At 42.2% G+C, this 24,103-nt stretch overlaps 1 protein-coding gene across 7 annotated transcripts in view; it reads right to left on the bottom strand.

Moving 5' to 3' along the window:
• The window catches only part of PPARGC1A (PPARG coactivator 1 alpha), a 657,227-nt gene that overhangs the window by 73,960 nt on the left and 559,164 nt on the right, over window positions 1-24,103 (bottom strand). For 4 of the 7 annotated variants that reach the window (XM_045994008.1, XM_045993992.1, XM_045994030.1 and 1 more), the window contains one exon: window positions 19,217-19,396. In XM_045994008.1, coding sequence (XP_045849964.1) covers window positions 19,217-19,396 — 180 coding nt within the window. Of the gene's footprint in view, window positions 1-19,216; window positions 19,397-23,061; window positions 23,248-24,103 lie in introns of those variants that run through there. The other 3 variants (XR_006816734.1, XM_045994017.1, XM_045993984.1) reach the window with 3 other exon arrangements.

The raw sequence follows: 24,103 nt of genomic DNA, 5'->3' as shown, positions 1-24,103 counted from the left end.
CATACCCAAAGGTAGGGATTGGGGCACTTCACAGGGGCCCAAACACATGCTGACAAGTTGGAGGTCACTGATGTAGGATCACTTAGTTAGAGAGGAACCCTAGATGTGTGTCTGGAACAAGGGAGCATCTTTAGAATGTTCTAAAGTTTTCTGACTGCCACTCTGGGGGCATGGGTGTCTTATTTCTGTAGGTTTATGACAAGTCTCCTTGAGGACTGAGATCCTTGTTTTGATCCCCTTTCTACCTCCCCTCCCCTTCCCAAAATACTTCCATAAGCATATGCATATCCTTGCATATCCTATGAGCTCAATAAATATCTGGCAATTGACTGCCTGACAGGTAGCATCTGTAGCTAAAATCTACCCCATATTGAACTGACAAATTCAGTCTTCCGAATTTCTGTAAATGGGTCAACCTTAGAACAATTTTAAACTTTGATGATTAGCTGCATTGTTTCTGGTGAACCAAGTAGAAAATAAGACATTTTTTAAGTGTCCCCATATATGGTCATACAATTTAAACTGAGATGGCTCACACCTATGCACCACACACACAACACACACACACACACACACACACACACACACAGTCATAGACACACATACTAAGACGAAAGTGTGAACAGCAGAGAGCTGATAAAGCCGTTTGCATATACTGTATAGAGACAGGCAGACAAGAATGGATAAGAGCAATAGTTTCACAAAGGGTTGTTAATATATAAGAAAGAGAGATACCAGGAATAGCCAAGCTAGTGTTTAAAACTGCATTTTCTTTGCTTTCTGCTTTTAAATTACACACTGCAAAGTCACTGAGGGGAAAGCTTTAAGAAAACTTTCATTTGCTATGGTACAGCTCGCCAGTCTTTCTTTGCCTAAAAAAAATAAATAAACCCCCTGGAAACGTTTCTTTCTTCTCATAGACACTAATAATGATAGCTTGAACTGTAAAGATTTGGTTTTACCGAAGGTAATGGAGTAATGTTTATTTCCATTAGACTAGGCCTATAAAATCCTCTTTTTATAACCATGAGCCTACAATTTCAAAACAGTAAAGCTTGACATTTTGGTCTCTGACAGGCAACACTTAATATTGGGATGTTTTAAAAATCTATATGAAAAAAGCTCTTAATACAAGATAGGCTGAACATTTTCCCCGCAAATGGCTTGTTTTAGCTATCTCTCTTCCTCCCGGACGGACAGGGGAAATCAGACAGCTTATTGGCTTAGTTTGTCAGGCCAGGTTAAAGGGTTGCAATGCTCAAAGACTCTTAGAGGAGCTTACCCTTGGGCTAAAAATAGCAGGCACTAGAGAATTATCTTAAATACGACCAAACTTGTTCTGTACTGTGAATGCAGATAACTGTAATATGTTTCCATTTTTGGTCATTTCAGGGCTTTTTTAAAGTTTGGCTTGCTGTAGCTGACTATTTAATTCACTTCGGATTCTTTATGTCACATTGGCTCTCAGAGATGGTGCCCAGGGTGCCTGACGGAGGAATTCTTATTCAGCTCTGCCGTTTTTGTTAAAATCTAATGAGCTGTTGGACTGCCAAGCCCAAGGTAGACAGGCCTTGCTAGGAATGTTAGTAAGAGCCTACTATGTGCGTCCTTTTTCCTGATTATTCTGTTTTCCTCCTGTGGGGTGAGAAATTCAGTTCACTACATTTTATAGCTCAATAGGAATGTTTAGCTTCTGGCGGGATCAGGCTCATGGCTAAATAATCCACCAGCACTTACCAATTTTCCTCTCCATCTTAGCAGCCATCTTTCCTCTCTGTTTGTGTCTTCACGGTCCATCATTGCTAGCCTGACCACAGAATTCAGCCCATTATCTTCTAAGTAGTTAAATCTGTCTTTTTCTCTAGACAACCAACTCCTCTGTCTGAAGTATTATGTACATAATACATACATCTCAGTATTTTGAGTAGCTGAATGAGAACCTGGCACATAGTTGGTGCTTTTTACATAGTTTGTAAGTGGATCAAGGAATAAAATCAGTTTCTGGTTTAGAGCCTTCTATATAACAGCATCTTGAATTATAACACATGAGTCAGCCTAAAACCCTGGGCTGATCAAACCGCTCCCTTCTAACAAAGACAACTCACCAAGGTCTTTGCTAAAATAGCAAAAACGGCCATGAATTCAATTGCTCTACAAAAAACTATGAAGTAATTCAGGTTAACGGGATCCTCTTTGCTATTTTTGCACCCCGGTTTCAACGATCCCGGGCCTATAAAGGAAAGCAAGGCCAAAAACATTCACAACTTCTGAAAAGCCCAGACACCTTGGGAAATTAGTGGTCCTACACCAATCCACCATTTCTTTCCAGCCTTTGTGTGTGATTCTTCTGAGAAATCACGTAACTGTCAGAAAACTATGGCACGAGAAACTTGTATAATCATGCCGTCACTTTTCTGCGAGGTGTATGATTTTTGACAAGAAAACTACAACAAGAACAAAATATTTATAAAAATTGGATCTGTTGAGAGAGTTAAAACAGGCCAGGGAATATGGGCACTGGGCTGGGGACAGCGTACTGGGAACCTACTGCTGTGCATATTAATGAACTCCCAGGTAACAGCTGGTTCCTTGTACAGAGGAAGAGATCCCCTGATGCTCTGGAACCCTGAAAAGACACCACTCCTTTAGCTCTTCATTGCATGGGAGAAATACCCCATCTCCCAAAGGGCACAGGAGCGAATACTTAACACTCATTATAAACGTGTAATAATAGTGTTTACACATGCCAACACACAGTGGCTTAACACAGCCATGTGGCTCCCAGCTGCCATGAAAACCACCCAGATATCTTCACCTGAGCAGCAAGTGAATTAGAAGGTAAGTTCATAGCCTTTCTGGCAGCCACACAACATAGTGCTGTCACTCTTGGCTCTATTTGCAAACCATCTCTTGGAAAATGTGCTCTCAGATCTTTGATATGTCTTATTTTTAGCATGATGGGTCTGAATGGCTGGGAAGGTCATTTTATTCCCTCTCTCTCCCTCTCTCCTTTTCTGTCTGAATTTGGGATAACCACTGTAAATCCAGCCATTAACAGAGATCAGAGCTAGAATTCCTTGCGTGTATAGCACTGGCCAGGTGTGAGGCCCCCACTGAGGACCCATCGTTTCCCTCACGCACTTTGTAATATAGCTGAGGGACACTGCCAGAAAGCTGACATCTACGCAGCCCCAGCCACGATTCAAAGGCCTTCACAAAAGGAAAAGCTGCTCTTTTGCATGCTTAACAATGAAAACTTACTCGGTCCTCAAGAAGGGTCACAAACACTTTCCTACATTTAGGGAATGAATCATTTATCCCTTGCCTGATAAAGGCGCCAACTGAACACAGACCAGAACGAACAGCCTTTAAAGTACTCCATTGTTATAATGCAGTTTATGAAAATCATCTCTCCGGAAAACTTCCTTTGGACTCACTCCTTCAGACTCCTTCCCAGCGGCACTCAAAGGAGGACAGATTTCCCTTCTGGTAACCCCAGCTACCCACCTTTTTCTATCCCTGCCTCTGCACTTAATTTGCATTGATGCTCTCCTTTCCACTGCTTGGCTCCATGGAGGGCACTGAGATGGCAGGGAAGCCAGCCTTGCACACAGCCTGGAATCAGCTTTTATGCTACTGGATGAAAGGTCGGGTGGAAAGACCCACCACCGGCACAATTAATCTGGTCACTCAGGGACCATCCGCTAGTTCAAGAATAGCTTGCAGGTGAGTGATGGACAGGGTCATCGCCGCCTGACTGTATCAGGGGCTATTATGACAGCCATAAAGAGAAAGGGAAAAATTGAACAAGGGAAGAATTGCTCCTGAAAGGGACATGAAGGGAGACACAAATGCCTTCGTACAAAGGATAAGCATGAGAAAGTACCAGGGGAGCTGAGCTGCTTACAGTAGTCAGGGTGGACAGCATTCTTTGAAATTGCCAAAGTTTGAATATTAATAAGGGGTCACGGCCTAACCAAAGCTCTAGGTTCATATGGAGAAATTCAAGCTGTCCATTCTGTCCCTTCAGGTGAAAGGTGGCACAGCTGGGGCACAGAGTTTGGATAAAGAAGTTACAGTTACAGCCTTCCTTGGGTTTCCAGACAGAAATTAAATTCAGGGAACTCAGTCCTGCACATTAGCAAAATCCTACATCTAAAATCAAACAGCACATTTTAATGATTACTTTTTTAGCCCTAAGGTTGGTGGTTTATTTCTCAGGATATCCAGACAAAATGGGAAAGAAGGGGGAATTGCCTATAGTGCTGATATTTCAATATAGTGTCCTCTGAACGAATATATGCATGTGAATTATGCACTGTTGGCATGGTGGGTTTATTTGGGAACTGGGTAAGAAAGCAACAAAGGGGGAACATCTAGGTAATTCCATTCTAAAGGAATGTGGGGAATTACTGATTTAAGAATAACTCTGCTGAGCTGTATTTGTCTTGACTAATGGCCCTGAAGCAAAGAGCTTTTGACTATTGACAAAAGGAAAAAAAAAATCAGCAGCCTCTTTATCAGAAGAAATTCTAACAGTTGTATTTTTTAAGGGAGCCAGTAATCTGACAGATCATACAATGAAGTTCAACATTTCATGGAACATTGTCTTACTTAGTGCTGTTACACAGGATAGTCTTACAGAATGACATCAAAACTCCACATCTTCCAGATCTAAAAATATGCATGTCTATTTGTATATATGTCTCATTTATCTCTTCTCATCAGGCATTAATGCACATCGGCATGTGTGCAGATGAATCGAGAAGTTGACTTGCTCAAGGACCCAATTTTTTATTAAAGCATTGAATGGAAAGATTTCAAAATCATTTTCACATTTCTCCCATCTTAAAAATTAAGAGATCTGATTTCTGTAGCATTGTGTGACACTGCGAAATGACTATAGGGAGCTGTTTAGAAATGCAGCCCTGAGAAGTACAGGTCTATGTGTCCTCCAACTCAATAGTCTTGGACAGTCCCATTTTGAGTGTTTGCCTCCTTTTCCTCATTTTATTTGTCTCATCTCTTCTGGTGAGGGCCCACTTCCTGCTATGATCTCTTTGCCTCTACAAGCTCATTAGCTTCCTCAGTCATTTCTTCTAATCTCCCCTGTGCTCAGAAAACAGATAACTAGATTGGTTTAAATTGTAAGTAAAACAAAAGGAAGCCAGTGGTAAGCGAGGGCTGGAGAAGCTTATCTGGGAATAAAATGCATTAAGTATGAGGGTGTGATTTTTCTGCTTCTGGTTTGGCTCCGCCAAGACACTTTTACAAATGGTGTGTTTCTCAGCTATGTTTCAGACAATTAATAATACTAAGTTAATAATGGCCAAAGAAATGAGGTCTCCTCATATGAATTATAAAAATAACCACCATGATTAAGTAAAAATGCATCCTATCTGTGGAACATACATCTTCTCTTTCAGCTATAAAGCATGTAGCTGGAAATAAAAATGAACCCTCAACTAAAGGGAAAACGTGGGATCAGTGTTTTGTTTTTCTGTATCACAAAAGCAGCAGGGAGGTCACACGGTACCACTGGAGGGTATCAAGACTTTTGCTGACTCAGAGAAGAAACACATTTGCCATTCAAAGACAAATTAAATGGTGCATGGATCATGCCATGTGGATGACCAGACTCCGTTATCTGCCAAGACCAGGCAACATTCCGTTACCTCCCAATGCATCTAACCACAGACAACTCTTCCATTCCGTGCAGACAGAATGTCTTTGTCAAAACTTTCAGTGGAACCAATACAGCAAAGCAGCCAGACTAGATTTGTCCCAGGAGAAACTGACACAAATTCCTGTAGGACAGGGGCAGCCACCTCAGCCACATTGGTGGGACTGCCAGGTAACAGCATTAAAGGAGCTAGAACAAGAGGCACCATGACCTAAGGTAACTCTCAAATCTGCTGCCTGCAGTGCCCTGGAATTGGGGAGCAGCTGGAGAGAGAAGTCACTTAGCCTATGCAGCATGGTTGCATTTAAATTCTCAGGCATTCGCCCAGAGTCTCCTCCAGAAGGAACAGGAGGCAAGCCTGCCCATCAGGCAGCACCGCCTGAAATTAAAAACCAGGCAGAGAGATGCAGCTCAGACAAGAGCAGGGTGTCCCTGCTAAGCATGTGCTGGCAAGACACAAGAGGATCCTGACATGAGAGCATTTCTGAACTGAATCTGAGCTGGCCAGGATCCCTGGACACCCTGGAGAACTATGTCTGGAAAAGAGAAGCTCCAACTTCACATCTGAACAAATGAAATGGTACCCAGGGAAGCTAATGTCCTTAGGCCAAGAGCCCGTGGAAAAACCAAGGGCGTTCTTATAATAGAGGCACCTCTTTTTCCCAACCTAAGCACCACTCAGAAGCAGAAATGAAAAGACTGGCGAGAAGAGACTTAGGCCAAGGTATTATAGGAAATATTGACTACAGCTCAGTAGGGGTGTAATGCTTGGTACCTCCACAGAGAAGAAAAGGATAGATCTAGAGTCTATCTGTGTGGGCCTCCATCAGGGGAACAAGATGGACCCTGTGTTGGACTATCCCATGAGGCAATGAGCAGAGGGTTCTAAGAGACAGAAAGGCCACATATTCAGGATGTCACATATAGGCAAAAGCATGTCAGCCCTTCTGGCTGGACAGAAATACCATTTTCAGAGAGAAAGGTCAACAGGCCTAAAATGGCACAGAACAGTTTCAGCCAAAGGAGCCCCACATACTTTCCCAAGGGCACAATATTCTGGTCACATCAGCCCAACAAAAGAACTTTCTGCTGACAGCTTTGCTCTCTTCCCTCGGGTTGGCTTCTTCTTGTCTTCCCTAAGCCATTCCAATGAGAAAATTGCTGTTTTCCTTAATGCACCATGCGTAGAACACCAGACATCTCAGGTCTCCCGATTTCAAATCTTCTGTCCCACGGCCCTGCGCTTGTGGGGCCCTAAGCCTGGGCTCTCCCTTTGGCATCGACGGCCCCAATGACAAGGAGAAATGCTCTCCAGAAAAAGTTCACTTCAAGGGGAAGGCCATTCTGAAGATAATAAGCGTACCAATGCAGAGAAGGGTAGAACTGATCTATTTGTGACAACCAGGATAATGAGCAGGTGGAGTAAGTCCCTGCTTTGCTTCCTTTCTCAGACCATCTATCTCACTTGATTTTACTGACCTGCCTTTATCACTAACCATGAGCTTCATGATGCCACAGACTGTGTCTACTCTCCACGGTCTCCCCAGAAATCGGCAAGGATGTAAGCACACTAGCAGTTGGCAATAATTATTTTTTTGATGGATGGGTAAATAAGTAATAGAGGAACTTTTAAAATCCAGAAGTAGGAAGCCATGTGAAACTATGCAGAAGTTGGAAACCATACAAGAAAGCGGAACTACCTATATCACAAGTGATGTGGAATGAAGCGACCAGTGGGGGGTAACAAGCCTTGCTAATATCTGCTTTCCAAAGCATGGCCCTCAAGTTTTGAGTCAGCGACTTAACAGGATAAACTGTCAGGCTTGCAGATGCGGCCTGCAACACTTTCTGTCTTCAGGCCATCTGAGGAAGATGGGGAGGATTGAACCCATCTCAAAAAGAACCTCTCAAAAGTGAAAAAGTACTCAGCATCAGCTTCTACTCTTGCCTCTGGTGCAGAACTATCAGCCGCTGTGGGAAGTGGTCTCTGCCATGACTCCTTAGGTACCGGTGAGGACATTTCCTCTGTCCTCTCTTCCCCTTCACTAAGGTGCGCTTTGGGTTCAATAATTTCCGTTCTCCCCCTCTCTAACTCCTCTATGGCAGGAGAGTTCACTCAAAACGCCGAGCTTTCGCCAGTGATTTGGTAATGAATTAAAAGTTAACTGAGGTGCAGAGACAACAAGGAAGCTTGCCAGAGTGGAACTAGAGAATTTCATGACAATTAGCACTGATTTGCGCTCCAAGAATAGAAAAAAAAAAAAAAATTGTTTTAAAGGAGATCAGAAAAAGCTACTCACACATACACAACCCAAAAAAGCTTTCTAGCATTGGCTAAAAATGATACCATTGGATGACAGAAGAAACACACCAGATTAGCCAATTAGCATTCACCCTAGAAAAACAAGTGCTTTGGAGGGAGGGAAGGAAAGGGACCCATCAACACTAATATCAACTCTACAATGGCCCTCTCTGTTTATCTCTCCAAAGGAAGCGCTACCTCCCCACTTTTTGGTGACCCTCTCGACAACGGTGGGGTAAAAAATGTTAGTTCAACATTATCGCAAGCCTGAATATGACTCTATTTATGTGACAAGTTGACAACATACAATTTCATGCTTGTTGAACTGATCGGTGTTATATATTCGCTGTGAATATTATGAAGTCTCGCCATTATAAATATGAAACAGTATACACTTATTCAAAATAACTCCAGCAGTGGGAATTTATAGCTTGGTTGTTTGTGTTCTTACGAAGTCCAAATACCACCTTAAGAAGCTGCAGCGTGCAGAAACAGATGTGCAGTGTGACTGTGACCAAAATGGATCGGCGATGACCTATGTGAGAACGGGCTATGACATTCTGGTCTGCATGGCAGCTGACACTGGTTTGTATTTAGATATGTGGCTGTCGAGAACACCGTGTCCTTAAAGCTCTGTTTAAACATGGGCCAAGGCATTTGTCTATTGGACTAATTATTTTACCACCCTTCTATGGCAAGTATCACTTTTTGTTTCCCTAAAAAGAAGAAAAAGAAGAAGAAGAAGGGTGGAGGAGGAGGGAGGAGAAGAAAAAGAAAGAAAGGAAGGAAGAAAGAAAGGAAGAAAACATCTGCATACATATAGGCACGCATTCCACCATGCTGCTTAGAGTTCCACCAAGTACTTTAAACCTTGGTTTTGTCAGGTGACTGTGGGCAAGGGTTTCCGAGTACCTGCATAACAGGATTGTACCACTTTCTTGATCAGGGGCCTGGGAAGGGAACACTGCCACAGACCATCAACTCAGAAGCTGTCCCAGCAAGTATTTTCGGTTGGTTGTTGGGTTTTGTTTTTGTTTTTGTTTTCCTCCTCTTCCCGCTCCCCACCACCACACTTTCTTTCCCTTAACGAGCGTCAACCAATTTGCAAGTGTTCACTTCCACGAGGACAAATTTGGAAGAGTGAAGAACAACACAATTTATCCAAATGTGGAAGGAAATTAAGGAACCAGGCCCCTTGCTAAAGCTAGATATCAAAAATTTGCATAAGTAGTTTTCCAACAACAGAGGTGCTATTTGGAACAAAATAAATTGCTTGTATTGTATGCAAGGACACAGACCTTGACCAGGTTTGTGGTTGCTTCCCTGCTCTTGTTTCTCGAGTACACCTAGATAGTCCCTCTAAGAAACTCAGGTTAGTTGCCTTCCATAGGTAGACCTGAAAAGGTAATTGTCGACTTATTTTTTTATCTGACTATTTATTTTTAGGTTGACTAAAAAGGATATTGTTTATATCAGAGCCTCCAACAGTTTTTACTTGGCTAAGAAAAATAAGCCCCCGACATTTAAACTCTCAGTTAAGTTCCAGGATTGTCTAGTAATTCTTTTGTCTTCTTGTTGTTTGTTTGTTGACTTAGCATTGGGTGATACTTCTGGCTCTTATTTTGAGATCTAGCAAAGGATTTAGTGACTGGAATCCCGAGTCTCTTTGGAAACATGCTAATTACAGTGTTCTGGAACTTCCCCATTCTAACAGAGTTTGCTATCCCAAAGCCGTAACTCTGAATAGTTTTCCTGTTGGACTAAAGCAAAGGTGGTGTTGGTCTGTCTGGTAAGTCCAACCCGCACGATAACATAATCACATACATTCATTTCTCAGGGACCTTGGCAGTTCTTATCTCCATGCTTTTATGATCTCTTATGAACAGCCAAGAATAGCAATTTGCAGCCTGTTTGTAAAGCCATCTTAGTCTGAACCTAGCCTTCTCCTCTTTTATCACACGGCGATATTCTGCAGCTAAAACCATTCGCCACATCGAAATTTGCTCTGAGCTCCATAATGGAAGCGTTCTCTGCGTGCATGGAGCATCTCAACACAGAATGGAGGGCAATTATCATTTCAATGAACTATTTATTAATAGAAGATGGTTTGTGTGCTTTGCTTAGATTTATTGATGTGCCGCCCACTGTACATTGTAGCCTGAAGCTACTTAATTCGTGGTCGTCAGCATCTCCGCCGAGCAGGGCTACCGTTCACACGGTCCCGGTTCTTCTGTGTGCTTTGCTCAACTTGATTTTACCATTCTATCACCTAGAACATTAAACACAAGGCTCGAGTTCTGTGTTAAATCACAATTGTTCCCTATTAAGTGTTCCAAGCTACCCATTTTTATTAACAGTTACTTTATTAAATCCTTAATAACATAGATAGAATAGTTAGTTAATTTGTGTGTTGAGCCATGGATGTTAATTTGTAAACATAATAACATACTGCAATCATTTGCATAATAGCATTTTAATCTTTTTAGTAAAAGCTGTAATTCCCTACAAAGTACACTGCAGCAGAAACTAAGTGACTATTGGTAATAATACAAAAGGCCTTAAAATTCTGATCCTATTATAGTGTTGGAACATACCCAAACTGCTTCCATAATCTCTGAAATGTTACTGTTCTCTGATTTAGGTGTCTGTGTCAAGAATAAAAATGAAGTCTAACTGGTAGCAGCCGACTATTTCCTAAATGTAATTTAGTATTCACTAAGCACCAGCACTTTGCAAATTGCTCTGAGGCTTTCCTTCAAAGTTCAGAGCTCCAGCTACACATATTGTGTGAGGAACACCAAGGAACTCACTCTAAACTTAGCTGGGCTGAAGACGGGGCTCTGATAAATCATGCTGATTCAGCACAAGGAACAGCATCAGCCCCCAAAGATGTGGCTGCTGAGTCTCCTCCCCCCTCCTCCTGGCCCTGTCACCCTGCACGCAGCTCCTTGAACTGAGCATAAGTTTGGAAGGGAATGAAAAAGGGGAGAGGGTTATACAGAACAAACAAAATTTTTTCTGGGGAGAAAAAAACTCCATAGGAGGCTTGTCTCTAGAGTCAATTAACACCAATCACAAGACTGGCAAAAAAAAAAAAAAATGTAGTCATTTAAAAGTCAGGCCAAGTCATTTTACGCAAGATCTGGTAATTCATTAACCCATCCAGCTACAAATCTAGAATGAGTAACTTGCAGTAGTAATGGAGATGGGCAGATCTTGAAGGTAATAGTGTTCAGAATCTCCAACTATGCAAATTGTTCTATCACTTGGGAACAGAAAAGGCCCAAAAGTATCTTGATTGTTGTTTTGGGACAAATGGCGTAATGGATAAGAAGTCATTTATCTTTATAAAATTTTGCCCTTGCCGAGAGTGAGATTGTGTTATTTATTTCACTGTGTACCTCTCTTCCCCTTTCCCTAGCTCTCATTCTAGCTACTTGTAATTCAGCATCTCTGGCAGGCTACAGGAAAATATAGTTTCCCTGCTTTGCTCTCAAAACTATACGTCGGAGTGCACAATGTTGAAAGTAACCTCATGGGTTAAAGAAGAAGGGGGAAAAAATGGTCCTTACAAAATTGATTTACATCGCAGGCAATTCATTTTCTAAAACCCACAATAAAAGTTTTCATTGCTAAAAGAATAGGCACATAATTATAGGGACAAATTAACCTTGTTAAAAATGTGAAGTCTGGGGTAGGGAAGAGTAGAACAATTTGGCTCTCTGTTTAACAACTGGATCTTGAAAGTTCATCTTTTTATCTGCTTTGTGTGTTGATCTCATTCAGAGGTGAGCCATCTGCTGGGCTGTGTCTCCACGACACTGCATACAGACAGGCGGACATGGACAAACAGACACGACATATGTGTAAAGCTACTAGACAAGCACACACCGTTGCTATACAAAGACAGTTTGTCCAATCCAGCATCCTGAATCCTGATTACTTTAACCTACACTAATATCTTCCAAGTAAATCTAAGAGGCAATGAACCATTTTTTCCTGATTCCTCCCTAGGTTTTCCTCCTCAGGAATGTGGATCTCCACTTTTCCGGCCCCAAAGAAATCTAGGAAAAGTCATTGTTAGGGAAATGACCCTCTGGAGAATGCAGAAGGTGGGAAAAACCCAAGCTATGCCTATAAAATGGTTCAACTACATCTGGGAGCACCTAGAGTACCTGGCATGAAATAACTGGCTTGTACTCGAAAACCACACACACACACAGGCACACACACACACACACACACACACACACACACAGTACATTCCATAATCATTGTGCCTAATTAAACATATAGATTCTCACTTTCCAAATTGCAAATGGCTAAGAACTGGATCGACTTCCATGAAAAACAGCAGTCAACCCCATCTCCTGTAACCACAGCTTACATTAACAGAAGCAAAACCCAGCAAAGTTGGTGGTGGTAGAAGATGATCACATAACCAGCATGTGCGACTTGCTATTTATGAGTGGGGGTGGATTCCAGTAGACATAGCCCTGTGGGTCAGAACTCCTGAGCTGTATTTTTTCCAATGGTCAGCATAATGGCAGGGAGGAAATAGGGTGATAAACCAGATGTTCCCAAGATAAGGCAGATGTTATCAAGGCAAGAAGTCTAAAACAGTCTTTGACTGAGGTGTGTAGATGACCACACACACAATCACACACACACACAGAACAACACTATTTAGTCCCCCTGCAAGATAAGCCGACAGTAGAGGCTGAAAATAAAACAGCACACAGGCTGGGTCAGATTGTTGCTTCCTGATTTGTGACTCTCCAAGATGAACATCTAACTGATTTATACCCAGAATTTGGAATTTTGTGGTAGACTACAAATGCAAAGATAAGTACAACATAAATTTTTAAAATACTCCATAAGTCTCCATGAGTTTCAACATTTTTCAATGATCTTATGTTACAGCCAATTATCTCCCCACTTAAATGGCTATTATTTTCTTCCTTGAAGTCGATGTTCTCTGTTAAGTGTCATTGCCAAGTGTGGCAAAAATCTGGTTGGGGGCTGTAAATTTAATTCAAATGACAAACATTTATTGATTGCAAATTGGAAATTCCAGAAATCTCGAAGAAGTGATTATTGTAAACTAATTCAGTGTCTCTGAACAACCCAGGAGAATTTATTCTCTGGATGATTAAATTAAGGTGGGGTTGTTTTGACACAGATTTTTGTCTCCGTTGTTCTGTTAAGATTCCAAGAGGTTTGCCATTCATAGAAAAGTCTGTCTGACCACAGGCACAGTCAGGAGCAGGAATTCATTACCATGGAAGGCTGCAGAATTTCCTCCAAGGAGACAAGTGAAAAAAAGCAGACACCACGTAAATTTGTGGATTGGGTTAAATATGCTCTGCCCCTCAGGCAGCCGAGAGATGGAGAGTCCCTTTGTAAAATGACTCGCAAGTCCTAAGAAAGTACTTCAGCTCCTAAAGGTGAGCAGAAACGGAACCGGGAAGATATCCATGAAGTTCTGATTCTCTTTGGAATATTTTTGAGTTAGCTTTCTTCGCCACCTCCCTCTCTAACCTAACTCATATGCATCAGGGCTGATGGAATTTTCCTTCAAGGTGCTTCAAGCCTTTGTTCCCTGGACACCATCCCCTCTACTGTCACCTTGTCCCTTCCCTGCACCTGCATTGCATGGGGTTCGGAATGCAGCAGGGCCTGCTGTCCAATTTCTTCTACTTTCTGCTTGTGCACAGCTCTTACAACTATGGGAATTAACACACTCTTTTTTTTTTTTAATATTTTTTTATTTATTTGACAGAGAGAAATCACAACTAGGCAGAGAGGCAGGCAGAGAGAGAAGAAAGGAAGCAGGCTCCCTGCGGAGCAGAGAACCCGATGTGGGGCTCGATCCCAGGACCCTGAGATCATGACCTGAGCCGAAGGCAGAGGCTTTAACCCACTGAGCCACCCAGGCGCCCCGGAATTAACACACTCTTAAATATGATCTCCATCATATTGCCCTCCTGCTAAAAGTCTTCCCTGGCACCCTCACTCCTACTGTGCAAACTCTAAACACTCCCAATGGGGTTCTCACGGTCTGCTGTAATCAGGTACCCACCTTCAATCCAATCTGCTTCTCGTACTCCTATGTTCCCATCAGTACATATTCTACTTCAGGTAAATTGAGCTCCTCGCTTTCATACCCCCTCTATGAAAACATTTCACTCTTATTCTTGTATCAACCTTGGTGATGTTATTCTAGCTGCTTCCCTCCTTAGCGAGGATACACATGCACAGACACACACGTGCATACATGTACATATGCACACACATAGTCTTGCAATTGCTAATATATATAATATATAACTGTATATAAATACACATATACACATATATATGAATATACAGTGTCACATTATTTTTAATTGCTAATAACATCTATATATGTACACATGTAGACATAGTCTTCTGTTGTTTGCTCATTGTTTCACATTAATTCATTTGACCTCCCAAACTAGGTTTAAGGTTCTTTAGGAAACAGATCCTTAATTATATTTTACCTAATGGGGCTCATGTCATCACTAACTACATGATGGTCAATTCATTCCTTTTGTTGCAAATATATATATTTTTTATATTTACTTGCTGTTGTTTTCCAACAAAACATCTAGAAAAACTTCAGTGAACAAGACAAGCAATTGCTCTGATCCCCAAATGCTCAGTCATCTGAATAGCCAAGTTCTTCAAAACTTTTTGATAAGTACGTAACATATGCCCATTTTCGGGGGAAAAAAAAAGAGAATACAACTAAAAGGCAAAAGAAGAAATATCAAATCACTTGCATTCCTGTCAGAATAACCAGGCATTCTCAAAAGCTGCCGACCACCACTCCCTTGTTGGCACGACAGGACACCTTACAGACAGATAACGGGAAACCACCTCGCCCTTTATCTCCCACCAAAGTTCAGACCTTACTGAGCACCCCCATGATCCCTTGATATGAATGCTGGCTGCAGCCGTGGGTCCTTGTCTCCCCATTAGCAAAGGCAGACTTCAGAACATATTATGAGTCATGACCTGGAGACAACTACATTCTCAATCGCCATGTTCTAAAGAACCCCAAGTAGCTGCATTCAGAAGCAACCAACAAATGAATGGAAGATGCTTATTCAGTTGCATCAAGAAGGCATCGAAAGCAGATGTTTAAAGGAAGCAGGGACAAGGGGGCCTCTGGTGACCAGAAGGGCCAGTGTGCTATTTACACTAATCCTGGGGCCACCCATCCTTACATACCTCCACGCTGTAAAAGCACTCCTTTATTCTCTTTCTTCAAACAATGCACAAAGGCAAGAGAGGGAAGGAAGTTATGTTGCAATATTCTGAAACATAAATCTTGCTACCAACCGGTCCAGAGACAGCATCCTGTTTTCCTGACACATGGGTCAGATTCACTGAAGGCTGCACCCAAACAGCCTGTGTCCTGTTTTTCTAAGTGGCTTCTGAATAAAACCTGGTCACCTGCATTTACACATCCAACATAGATCATGCAACCAGAGACTGCTGTTTGTGTGTCCAGTTTCTCAACCAACGTAGACAACTGCGTATTGGCATCTCTTTCTCCCACTGAGGAATTCACTCCTTCCTAAAGTGGGACATTCAATTATGCTCTTGTTTTCTCTTAAAATCAAATAAAAATAGCGGTGCCTGGGTCCCTTGGTCAGTGAAGAGGCCGGCTCTTGAATTCAGCTCAGGTCGTGATCTTGGGGTGGTGAGATGGATCCTCGTGTCAGGCTCCGCACTCAGCATGGGGTCTGCTTGAGATTCTCTCCCTCTCCCTCTGCCCCTTCCCCTGCTTGTGCTCTCTGTCTCTCTTTCTCTTTCTCTCTCTCAAATAAATAAATATATCTTTAAAAAATAAAGTCAAATAAAAATTAAACTTAGATTCAAATGTATGAAAGAGGCCAAAGGAAGAAATTTTCTATTTACTCCGCAAGGTTTTAACATTTGGCTCTACTAATTGACTGTCTATATCCTGTCTGTATCTCTAAATACCCCTTTCTCTCCCCTTTGATTAGAATTCAGAAATCCTGTGGCCAGTTTCCTGGGGTGTCATCGATAGGCTACTTGAGTTAGGGAAAGTGTTGAACTGCTTGGTGCCTCATTTTATTCTGGGAATCAGCGGTAGATCATGCTTGTTATTGGCAGATCAGAGGTGGCGGAAACCGTGACTGTTTGGCTTGCTCAGGTACAAGACCTTCACAAATGTGATGAGGCAGGGCTTTGAGAACTGGAAGAAAGTGAGCACGGGTAAAGTCCACGGGGAGAGGCTTAAAGGCACAGGCTCTGGGAAGGGCTTCAGTGAAACGCAGCTTTGAAGAAAGCACCCCAGAGCTATGGCCCATCAAGGGTTACTGTCTGCCTCCGGACCTCCCTCACAGGGAGAGAAGATTTTCAAATTCCACCTATGCTCCACACACATTTTTTTCTTTTCTCCTGTTACAGAAGAGATGTCTGAGTTTAACGCTAGAGGGCAAAGAGTAGAGGCATCTTGGCTGTATGCAAATGCTCGGGAAGCCGCTGCCGTGTGTCACAGTGTTGCCACATATGGCCTTACCCTTTGCACAGGCAAAGAAGAATGAGGTTTGTGACATCAGAGAAAATTGTTACAGGTTATCTAAACGGTCACTTTTGCTGTCACTAAGAGAATTCCTGACATCTCCATGCCAGGGCCCTGGCCATCTCCATAATTTTATGTGGCTTCTGATTCTTCATATCCTGTCTCTTAATGATCCTGTATCTTCTCTCCGAAAGCTGACCAGCTCATCTTAGCTGGTTCATAAAAGGGAATGTCAGTGTCTTTATTTATTTATTTATTTTTTTTAGGGTTTCTCAACCTCAGCACTATTGTCATTTTAGGGCCAGATAGTTCTTTGTTGTGGGAAGCTGTCCTGGGCTCTGTGGGATAGTTAGCAACAACACTGGTCTCCACCCACGAAATGCCAGCAGCAGCCTCTTGCTTTCAGACCTAAACATCAAACCTATCTCCAGACACTGCTAAATGTCCCTTGGGGGGCAAAAACGCTCTGAGTTAAGAGTCACTGGTTTAAAATGAGCTCATGAGAAATTAAATTAAATGAACCTTGTGTTTTAGAGCACAGAAAACAATTCTATCAGTGGTAGAAAGTTATACAGGGAAGGGAAAGGGATGTCTTCGTACAGATTAAAGTATCTATATATAACTAGCTGGTGAACGAAGTCTCCTAAAGGTATAAATGAAAAATACCGATGCTGATGCCACCACACCAAACATGGGGACACGAGGTCATGCTGAAGGGATTTTTTCGAAACTAGCCCACCAGGAAGGCATGGCCCGCCCCCCACTCCGAACTATTTGTAATACCCTAGCCGTCACCTGCAAAACGCATGGCAATTATCCAACATGGAATAGCCGATTTTTAGATAAGAGGTCTATAGAGATGGACATTTTTTTAAAGTACTGTTTACTTAATGCAGCATGACTTAAAAACGGGCCTGTCGCCTGACAAGTGTACTGAATGAGGAATGTTCAATTTACCAGTTCTAACTAGCCAAGTCCTCACATGAACTTTCTAAGACCTGGCTGAGAAGCCTGGGAAGTGTAACTAACCACAGACCTTCAGGGTGTCTTCTCCACAGCCCTGACTCCCCCGCCTTCAGCACTCTTCTAAGACTCTGTTCAGACATCTTAGAAGATCTTAGTTATGGCCAGAACCTACCACCACCCCAGCTCCCCCGCCCAGCAATCCCTGCTTCCACGTCAACTAACGCTGAAAGGAATGAGTCTGTTCTATTTTTAAATATAGTCAGCAAAGCAGCGGCTTCATACGTCTTTGTAAAGGATGGTTGTCACCCAACCTCACTGTTACTGTATTTTTTTTTTTTGATCAGTAATATAGACTGGGAAGTCAGATCGATTTGGGGTTCAATTCCCTGATCTTTATTTGTCAACTGTGCGCCTTGGGGAAAATCACTTAACCTCTCTGAGACTCGGTGTCTGCATAGGCAAAGTGGAAATGACACTCAGGGTACCTAAAAAATACACTGTTTTGAGGAAGATGTGAGAAGAAAACTATAGAGCAGGGGGGGTCTCCAAATGTTGGCCGCTGTGGTTATTCATTATTACTGTTATTAATACTAATATAGTCACTATTCACTCATTAGTCAACACACATTTATTCAACACCTTCTGTGTGCTGGGTGCTGAAAAACCCCGGTAAATATTGTAAAATTGGTTTTCTTAATGACTCAATAAACATTTATTCAGTGCCTTTTATGTGCTGGGTGCTGGAAAAACTCAATAAATATTGTAAAATTGGCTTTCTTAATGACTCGAGATTTCAACCAAATACACTGAGGTTTAAAAAAATGTCTCTGCTGGTGGGATTAAAAAATACACTTCAAGTGCTTTGCATGGAGCCTGGCCCATATTAGGGAGAAGTCAGATGACGATGGAGATGTGGGTGCTGTGATATTGAAAAGTAGTTGATCTGACGATCTTTATTCAATTCGTTTGCCAGAGCACTGGATGTCTGTCCCTACAAGAAACCGTTTATTTTCAAGTAAATGAGGGCTGCTCTTGTGAGAAAGAACTTTTTTCAAAGTAACACTTTAATAGGAGTAGATTAACATTCCTTATTATAGGGTAGGCTTATAATAAGAGTCTGAAGCCTGGGAGGTAATTCTCACTATTGAAAGGTAAGCAAATTTTCACTAATTTATAAGTAAATAGTAGAGCAGCTGTGTTTCGAAGTTTCTATGACAGAGAGAAATCAGAGGTATGATCACAAAATAACAATAAGAATAACTGCTCGCTTACTTTGTGAGGCAAATAAAGGTAGACATCTAATCTCTTGGATTAAAAAAAAACATTCTTTTACATTTTACGTTAATTTACATGAGGCCCTTTTCTGTGGGAAATAGACAGGAATAAACAGGTTTAGACTTTTGTTCTTCTTTGTCACTAATTCTTTCACAACCCCTTTAGTATTTCAACACAGTTTAATGCACTCTGTTGGGGGCCCTCCGCTCCTTAATTCTCAAAACGACAACAACAAAATCCATTTATTTTGCAAACAACGTTTTTCCACAAAACTGGAAATGCCTACCTGTGATAAAAAGTCTTTTGATGACCGCAAAGTAAGAACGCATTCTGCTTTCAGTCCAATAATCATATTGTGGACCAAGCCCAGGTCAATGAGAAATTAATTTTCACCAAGGGATGTCCTTACCTCAAATATGTTTGAAGGCTCATTGTTGTACTGATTGGATATTATTTCTGATTGGTCACTGCACCACTTGAGTCCACCCAGAAAACTGTCTGTATCCAAGTCGTTCACGTCTAGTTCAGAAAGGTCAAGTTCAGGAAGATCTGGGCAAAGAGGCTGGTCTTCACCAACCAGAGCAGCACACTGCAGGAGGCAGGGGGAGAAAAAAAAAGCTTTCATTAACTGCAGGAATTTATTAAACTGCAATAGCATGTGATAGGAATTAAGCCTGGTTAATTCAACCTCACCACCAAAGCTGGTTTCCAGGGTTTTAGTCACCAGAAAAAAAAAAAAAAAAAAAAAAAAAGAAAGAAAAAAAATCCTAAATTCCTTTACTTACTTTGCTCTTAAAGGATATTGTGCCTGATCTATTCCATACAAAATTCTGCTCCAAATTCATGTTAAGTGCCATGTTTCCATGAAGCCCTCTTTGATTCTCCCAGTTAGAAATCAACTGTATTTGTACCTTTTTGATGGTTACCACTTGAGTTTCAAGTTGTTTTCTGGTTAACCATATGTAAAATTTTACGCTACCCAGAGTATAAGCTCTTGAGGGAGGATACAAATTTGATTTTACCTTGGATTTGCCATCACACATGATAGAAACAAAATAATCACTCGATGAAAAATAAAAGCATAAGAACTCTACCAGGAAAACTTTACCCATTTTAACCATTATAATCCACATAATTCTATTAGGAACAAATGATGAAAGCCCTTTAACTTGTCTATGGTTCTCTTGAATTGTTATTTTGATCTTTCACTCTCAACTTGACTTTTCAGGAGCTTTAGCACAGCATCTTGAACAGGTCAAAAACAAGTTCTTTGAGATGGGGACAAAAGTCATAAGTTTCTCTATATGATCTTTACATCCATCACTATGTTTCAGTTGCAAGTCATGTGTGTCAGGGTGTGCGTGTCTGTGTGTTTGTGTGTGTGTGCACGTATGGTTGGGATTGCCTGATAGCTACAAAGGAAACACCACTAGAGCACTCCACAATTATATTTTTTTCATCATGTATGTATTCTTAAACTATGCTCTAAGTGAATTCAAAAGAAGTCTTTTTCTTTGGAGTTTTTACATGATTTAAATCCACTGAGAGGTTGAACACGGCCTGTACTATGACTGGGCTGCTTGTCAGCAAGGCTATTTCAGACTGGCACAGTCTTTCACTTCCTTGCGTGGAGTAGGTAGCCTTTCAGTTGTCCCACACTACGGCTTTTTGAAAAAAAGTGGGCCACCTTAGGAAAGAGATGGTCTTCTAACCTCAAATTGGCCATCGGACTGCTGGTTTCCACACCGCATCCTGTGAAGAACCCTGCAGAAGTTTCCTACTGCAGGGACCTGGGATGGCAAGCCACAGGACTTTATCCACCTGCAAGCCAAGGTGTCTAAATCAGCAGACACAAACTCTGAGGTGGCACCCTCACGGCCCTACCTTCCAAGGTCAGGAGAGATGCTGTGGAGTTGCTCACATCCAGGCAGCAGCTGGGCACGAAGCTGAAGATCCCACTTGACATTTAGGTTTTGAATAAAATAAGTTTTATGCAGATTTTTTTTTTTTCCCCGAGCACCCCTGTCATCCCTGGCAGGCTACATTACACGGGTCATATGCAGCAGCATGAGCATAAGCACCACGCTGAGAAGTAGGTACTGAGTAATGGAGTCAGCAGTTGGTAAGGGGAGGCTGGGAGCAGCCTGAAGATGACTGCGATTCTTCCCTAAGACTGCCAGGCCCCAGTGAGATCCCAAACTGTGGGCACAAAGGGAATGCAAAAAGAAAAGGCAATGCTCTCCACCTAACTCTTTTCTTATCATTTTATTGGTCGTTCTGTTTTTATTATCCGAAGTAGCCCCAAGTTGCAGATCCGTATACTTGACTAGGTTTATAAGGAAGCGGAGGCCGTGCTGGGGAGAAGATTTTTTTCTGGTACAATGTTCGCGTTCTGTTTTGGGTGTGACACTTCTCAGGCTCCATATATGCCCACATGGCTTATCCTCCAAGGACAAACAGAAGGTGTTAACTCTTCCGCAGCACGATCAATCCAGAGACCAGGGGATAACTTTTCCAATGGTGCAAAACCCACCGGGATTGCACTGAGGGACAGTCCTTAACCAAAAAGCATCAACAGCAAAAACGGCAACAGAAAAATCAAACGAGGGTAGAAGTCATGTGGGAGCTCTCCCTCCGGCTTAAGTTCCTGTCGTGGAGAGCACACCTTAGGAACCGTGCTTTGGAATGCTGGAACGCCTTATGGACTGGTGAGCAACTTCTTGCAATCTTCTCCTTCATTGTTTTCTCCAGGCATGGCTCGTTCAAAACCCTGCACCCTCTCGGGAACATGCATTTTTTTTTAAGTAACTTTTTGACCATTAAAAAGACCAGATCAATTTCTGGCATTTTGCCGGGCTGTAAGTCACACACTTCTTTCCTTTCCTCTCTTTCTCTCTCAGTTTTTGCTCTTATGTTATGGTTGAAAATGTGCATGTGCTCTTGCCAATGTTGACATGCTAATAAAATCTGGGTTTCTGAATGTGGCATTATCCTGATAATCTAAAACACATTAGTGGTAGCAGGTGTTCCTGTTATTAATTTATATTTGGCCTTTGGATGATGCCAGACTTAACAGTCCGAGCCCTGTAACTGTCCTCATCTGACATGCTGATATTTACTGCTTCCCTATACATCTGTAACAGGTGTGCTGTATCGCAATTACAGAGACGCATTCTACGGCCTCTTTGCAACTATGACAGCTATTTCCCAACCGTAGCCTTAATTTTATAATAAGATTTAAGAGGATAAAGCAGTCACTAAACACAAAAGGCTAATTATTGTACGTTTTTTCACCCCAACAGACTTTTCTCTTAGTTAAGGAGCAGACAATAAATTAGCTTAACTGCACTGATGATAATGAATCATCATAATTAAGTATAATTCTCCATTAACCTTTTGGAGGTTTTTGTGCCATTGATGGTAAATTTTAAAGAGAGAGAGAAGAAAGAGTGGACGTGGCCACATTAATTATATTAATGAAAAAAGAATTCTTACTTCTTGGGAAAAAAATTAGCGAGGACAGGGAAAAGGGAGCAGGGCGGGGGGCGGTAAAGAATGACAAGTCTTAGTGGAGTGCGTGTCATGTGAATTGTCTCTATCAATCTTGGTAACCTTATTGTACATCACCTTCATTAAACTGTGAAACACTGGGGATTCTGAGTAGCTACAGTGATATAGGCCTTTATTAACCACTGTGCTGTCCTGTCATTATGTGCAAAAGGGCATAATACGTTTTAGGATGACAGCAAACATTAATGATTCAAAAAATGAAAGCTGCCTCTGCTACCTGCTGCTCGTAATATGTTAGACTGGCCGAGGTGATTCCCAGAGCTGCCACAGCGAAGGCAGAGCTTCTAGTAGCTAACTGCCTCTGGTGCAAGAGAGGCGAATGGCCAGTCTCAGCCCACCGACAACTCAATCCACGGCTGGACGCTCAGCCCGGGAACTTACCTCCTTCAGAAAAACATAAAAGGGCCCCTGTTCTAAATGGCTCTGATGCCTCCTTGAAAATGACTACAGGAATCCCAGTGATTAAAACAAATCCTCCATATTTCCATATCCACTCCCAACAGCATCAGGAATAATACATGCTGGAAAAATGAAACTACAGCAGCTGAGCCCCACACTGCCAGCCAGACAACCAGCCACAGGACACTTCGGCTCCTCCAAGACAATCAGAACTCCAAGCCACTTGGAGCCCTGACTCCTAAGAGCGACAGGACATACGAATCATCCAGATCTCTCCTACCTTACCAAGAAATCACGACAAGGTAGGACATTCAGGATCCGTGAGGACCATCTGCCAAGGCAGGAGAGGGCAAGCCGAGCCCACATGTGCAAATCCTGGTAAAGAGTTAAGAACGCAGGGCATGGCTCGCTAGAGAGGAGAAATGCGTTCGTAGACGGCCCCCGCCAAATTATTTTCACTTTAGATGTGTATCGCTGCACCACATGGACATCTTATTTAATCAAATCACGTGTGGTGCCGATCCTCCCCCTCACCCTACGTGCCCCCAGCTACCCAGAGGAAGCACTAGCAGCCCTCTGCCAGAGTCATTGTTTGCAGCTCCAATCCCCCGTGCAATGCAATTGGGCTCCATCTCATCGCGGTCCACAGAAAGTTTAGCTTCTTTCCCCAAGTTGCCCAAACTTTCCGAGAACATTCCGTTGTGCTGAATGCAAACATGCCGCGGTCCTCCGTCCCCCTGTTAGTCACTGTAGGCTCCAGAGATTATGAGGAAACGGCTTGCTTTTCTCCCCCTGTATGAATTGTGGCCAGCAGAGACTGTGGAATTGATGTATTGCCGTCTATTTTTACACAAGCAGCGAGCAGCCCCACACACAGCCCTGCATAAACTCCTCTCTCTGGCTTCAGGCAGCTCTCCGTGGTACAGAGAGATTTAACCATTGGCTTCCCTGCCACCGACGCAAATGGAAAACCTTGCATCGTAAGGCAGAGATATATTTTTTATTTGCTGGCCAAATCTTTCAACCACATATAGGTGTTTTAAGGGAATCAGTTTCGTTGTCTTGTGTGCTGTGGGGAAAGCAATCTAAAATAGCCTAGCAGGATTATTTAGGATTTTGTGAGTTCTCTGTCTGATGAACAGAGAGAGAGGGAAAAAAAAATCCGGACTAGAGTCAAAACTGACTATATTTGAGCACATCCATTTTAATATTTTTATCTTCATCTTATTATAAATAGAAATGGCATTTTTCCAACCGGGCCACTAAACACCACTGGAAAGACTTCAGCTTCTGATTCATATCAATATCTTAGAGCATAAATATTGCA

The sequence above is a fragment of the Meles meles genome, chromosome 2 (genome assembly GCF_922984935.1).
Source record: "Meles meles chromosome 2, mMelMel3.1 paternal haplotype, whole genome shotgun sequence".
Taxonomy (NCBI): domain Eukaryota; kingdom Metazoa; phylum Chordata; class Mammalia; order Carnivora; family Mustelidae; genus Meles; species Meles meles.
This window is presented reverse-complemented; position numbering and strand designations above follow the sequence as displayed.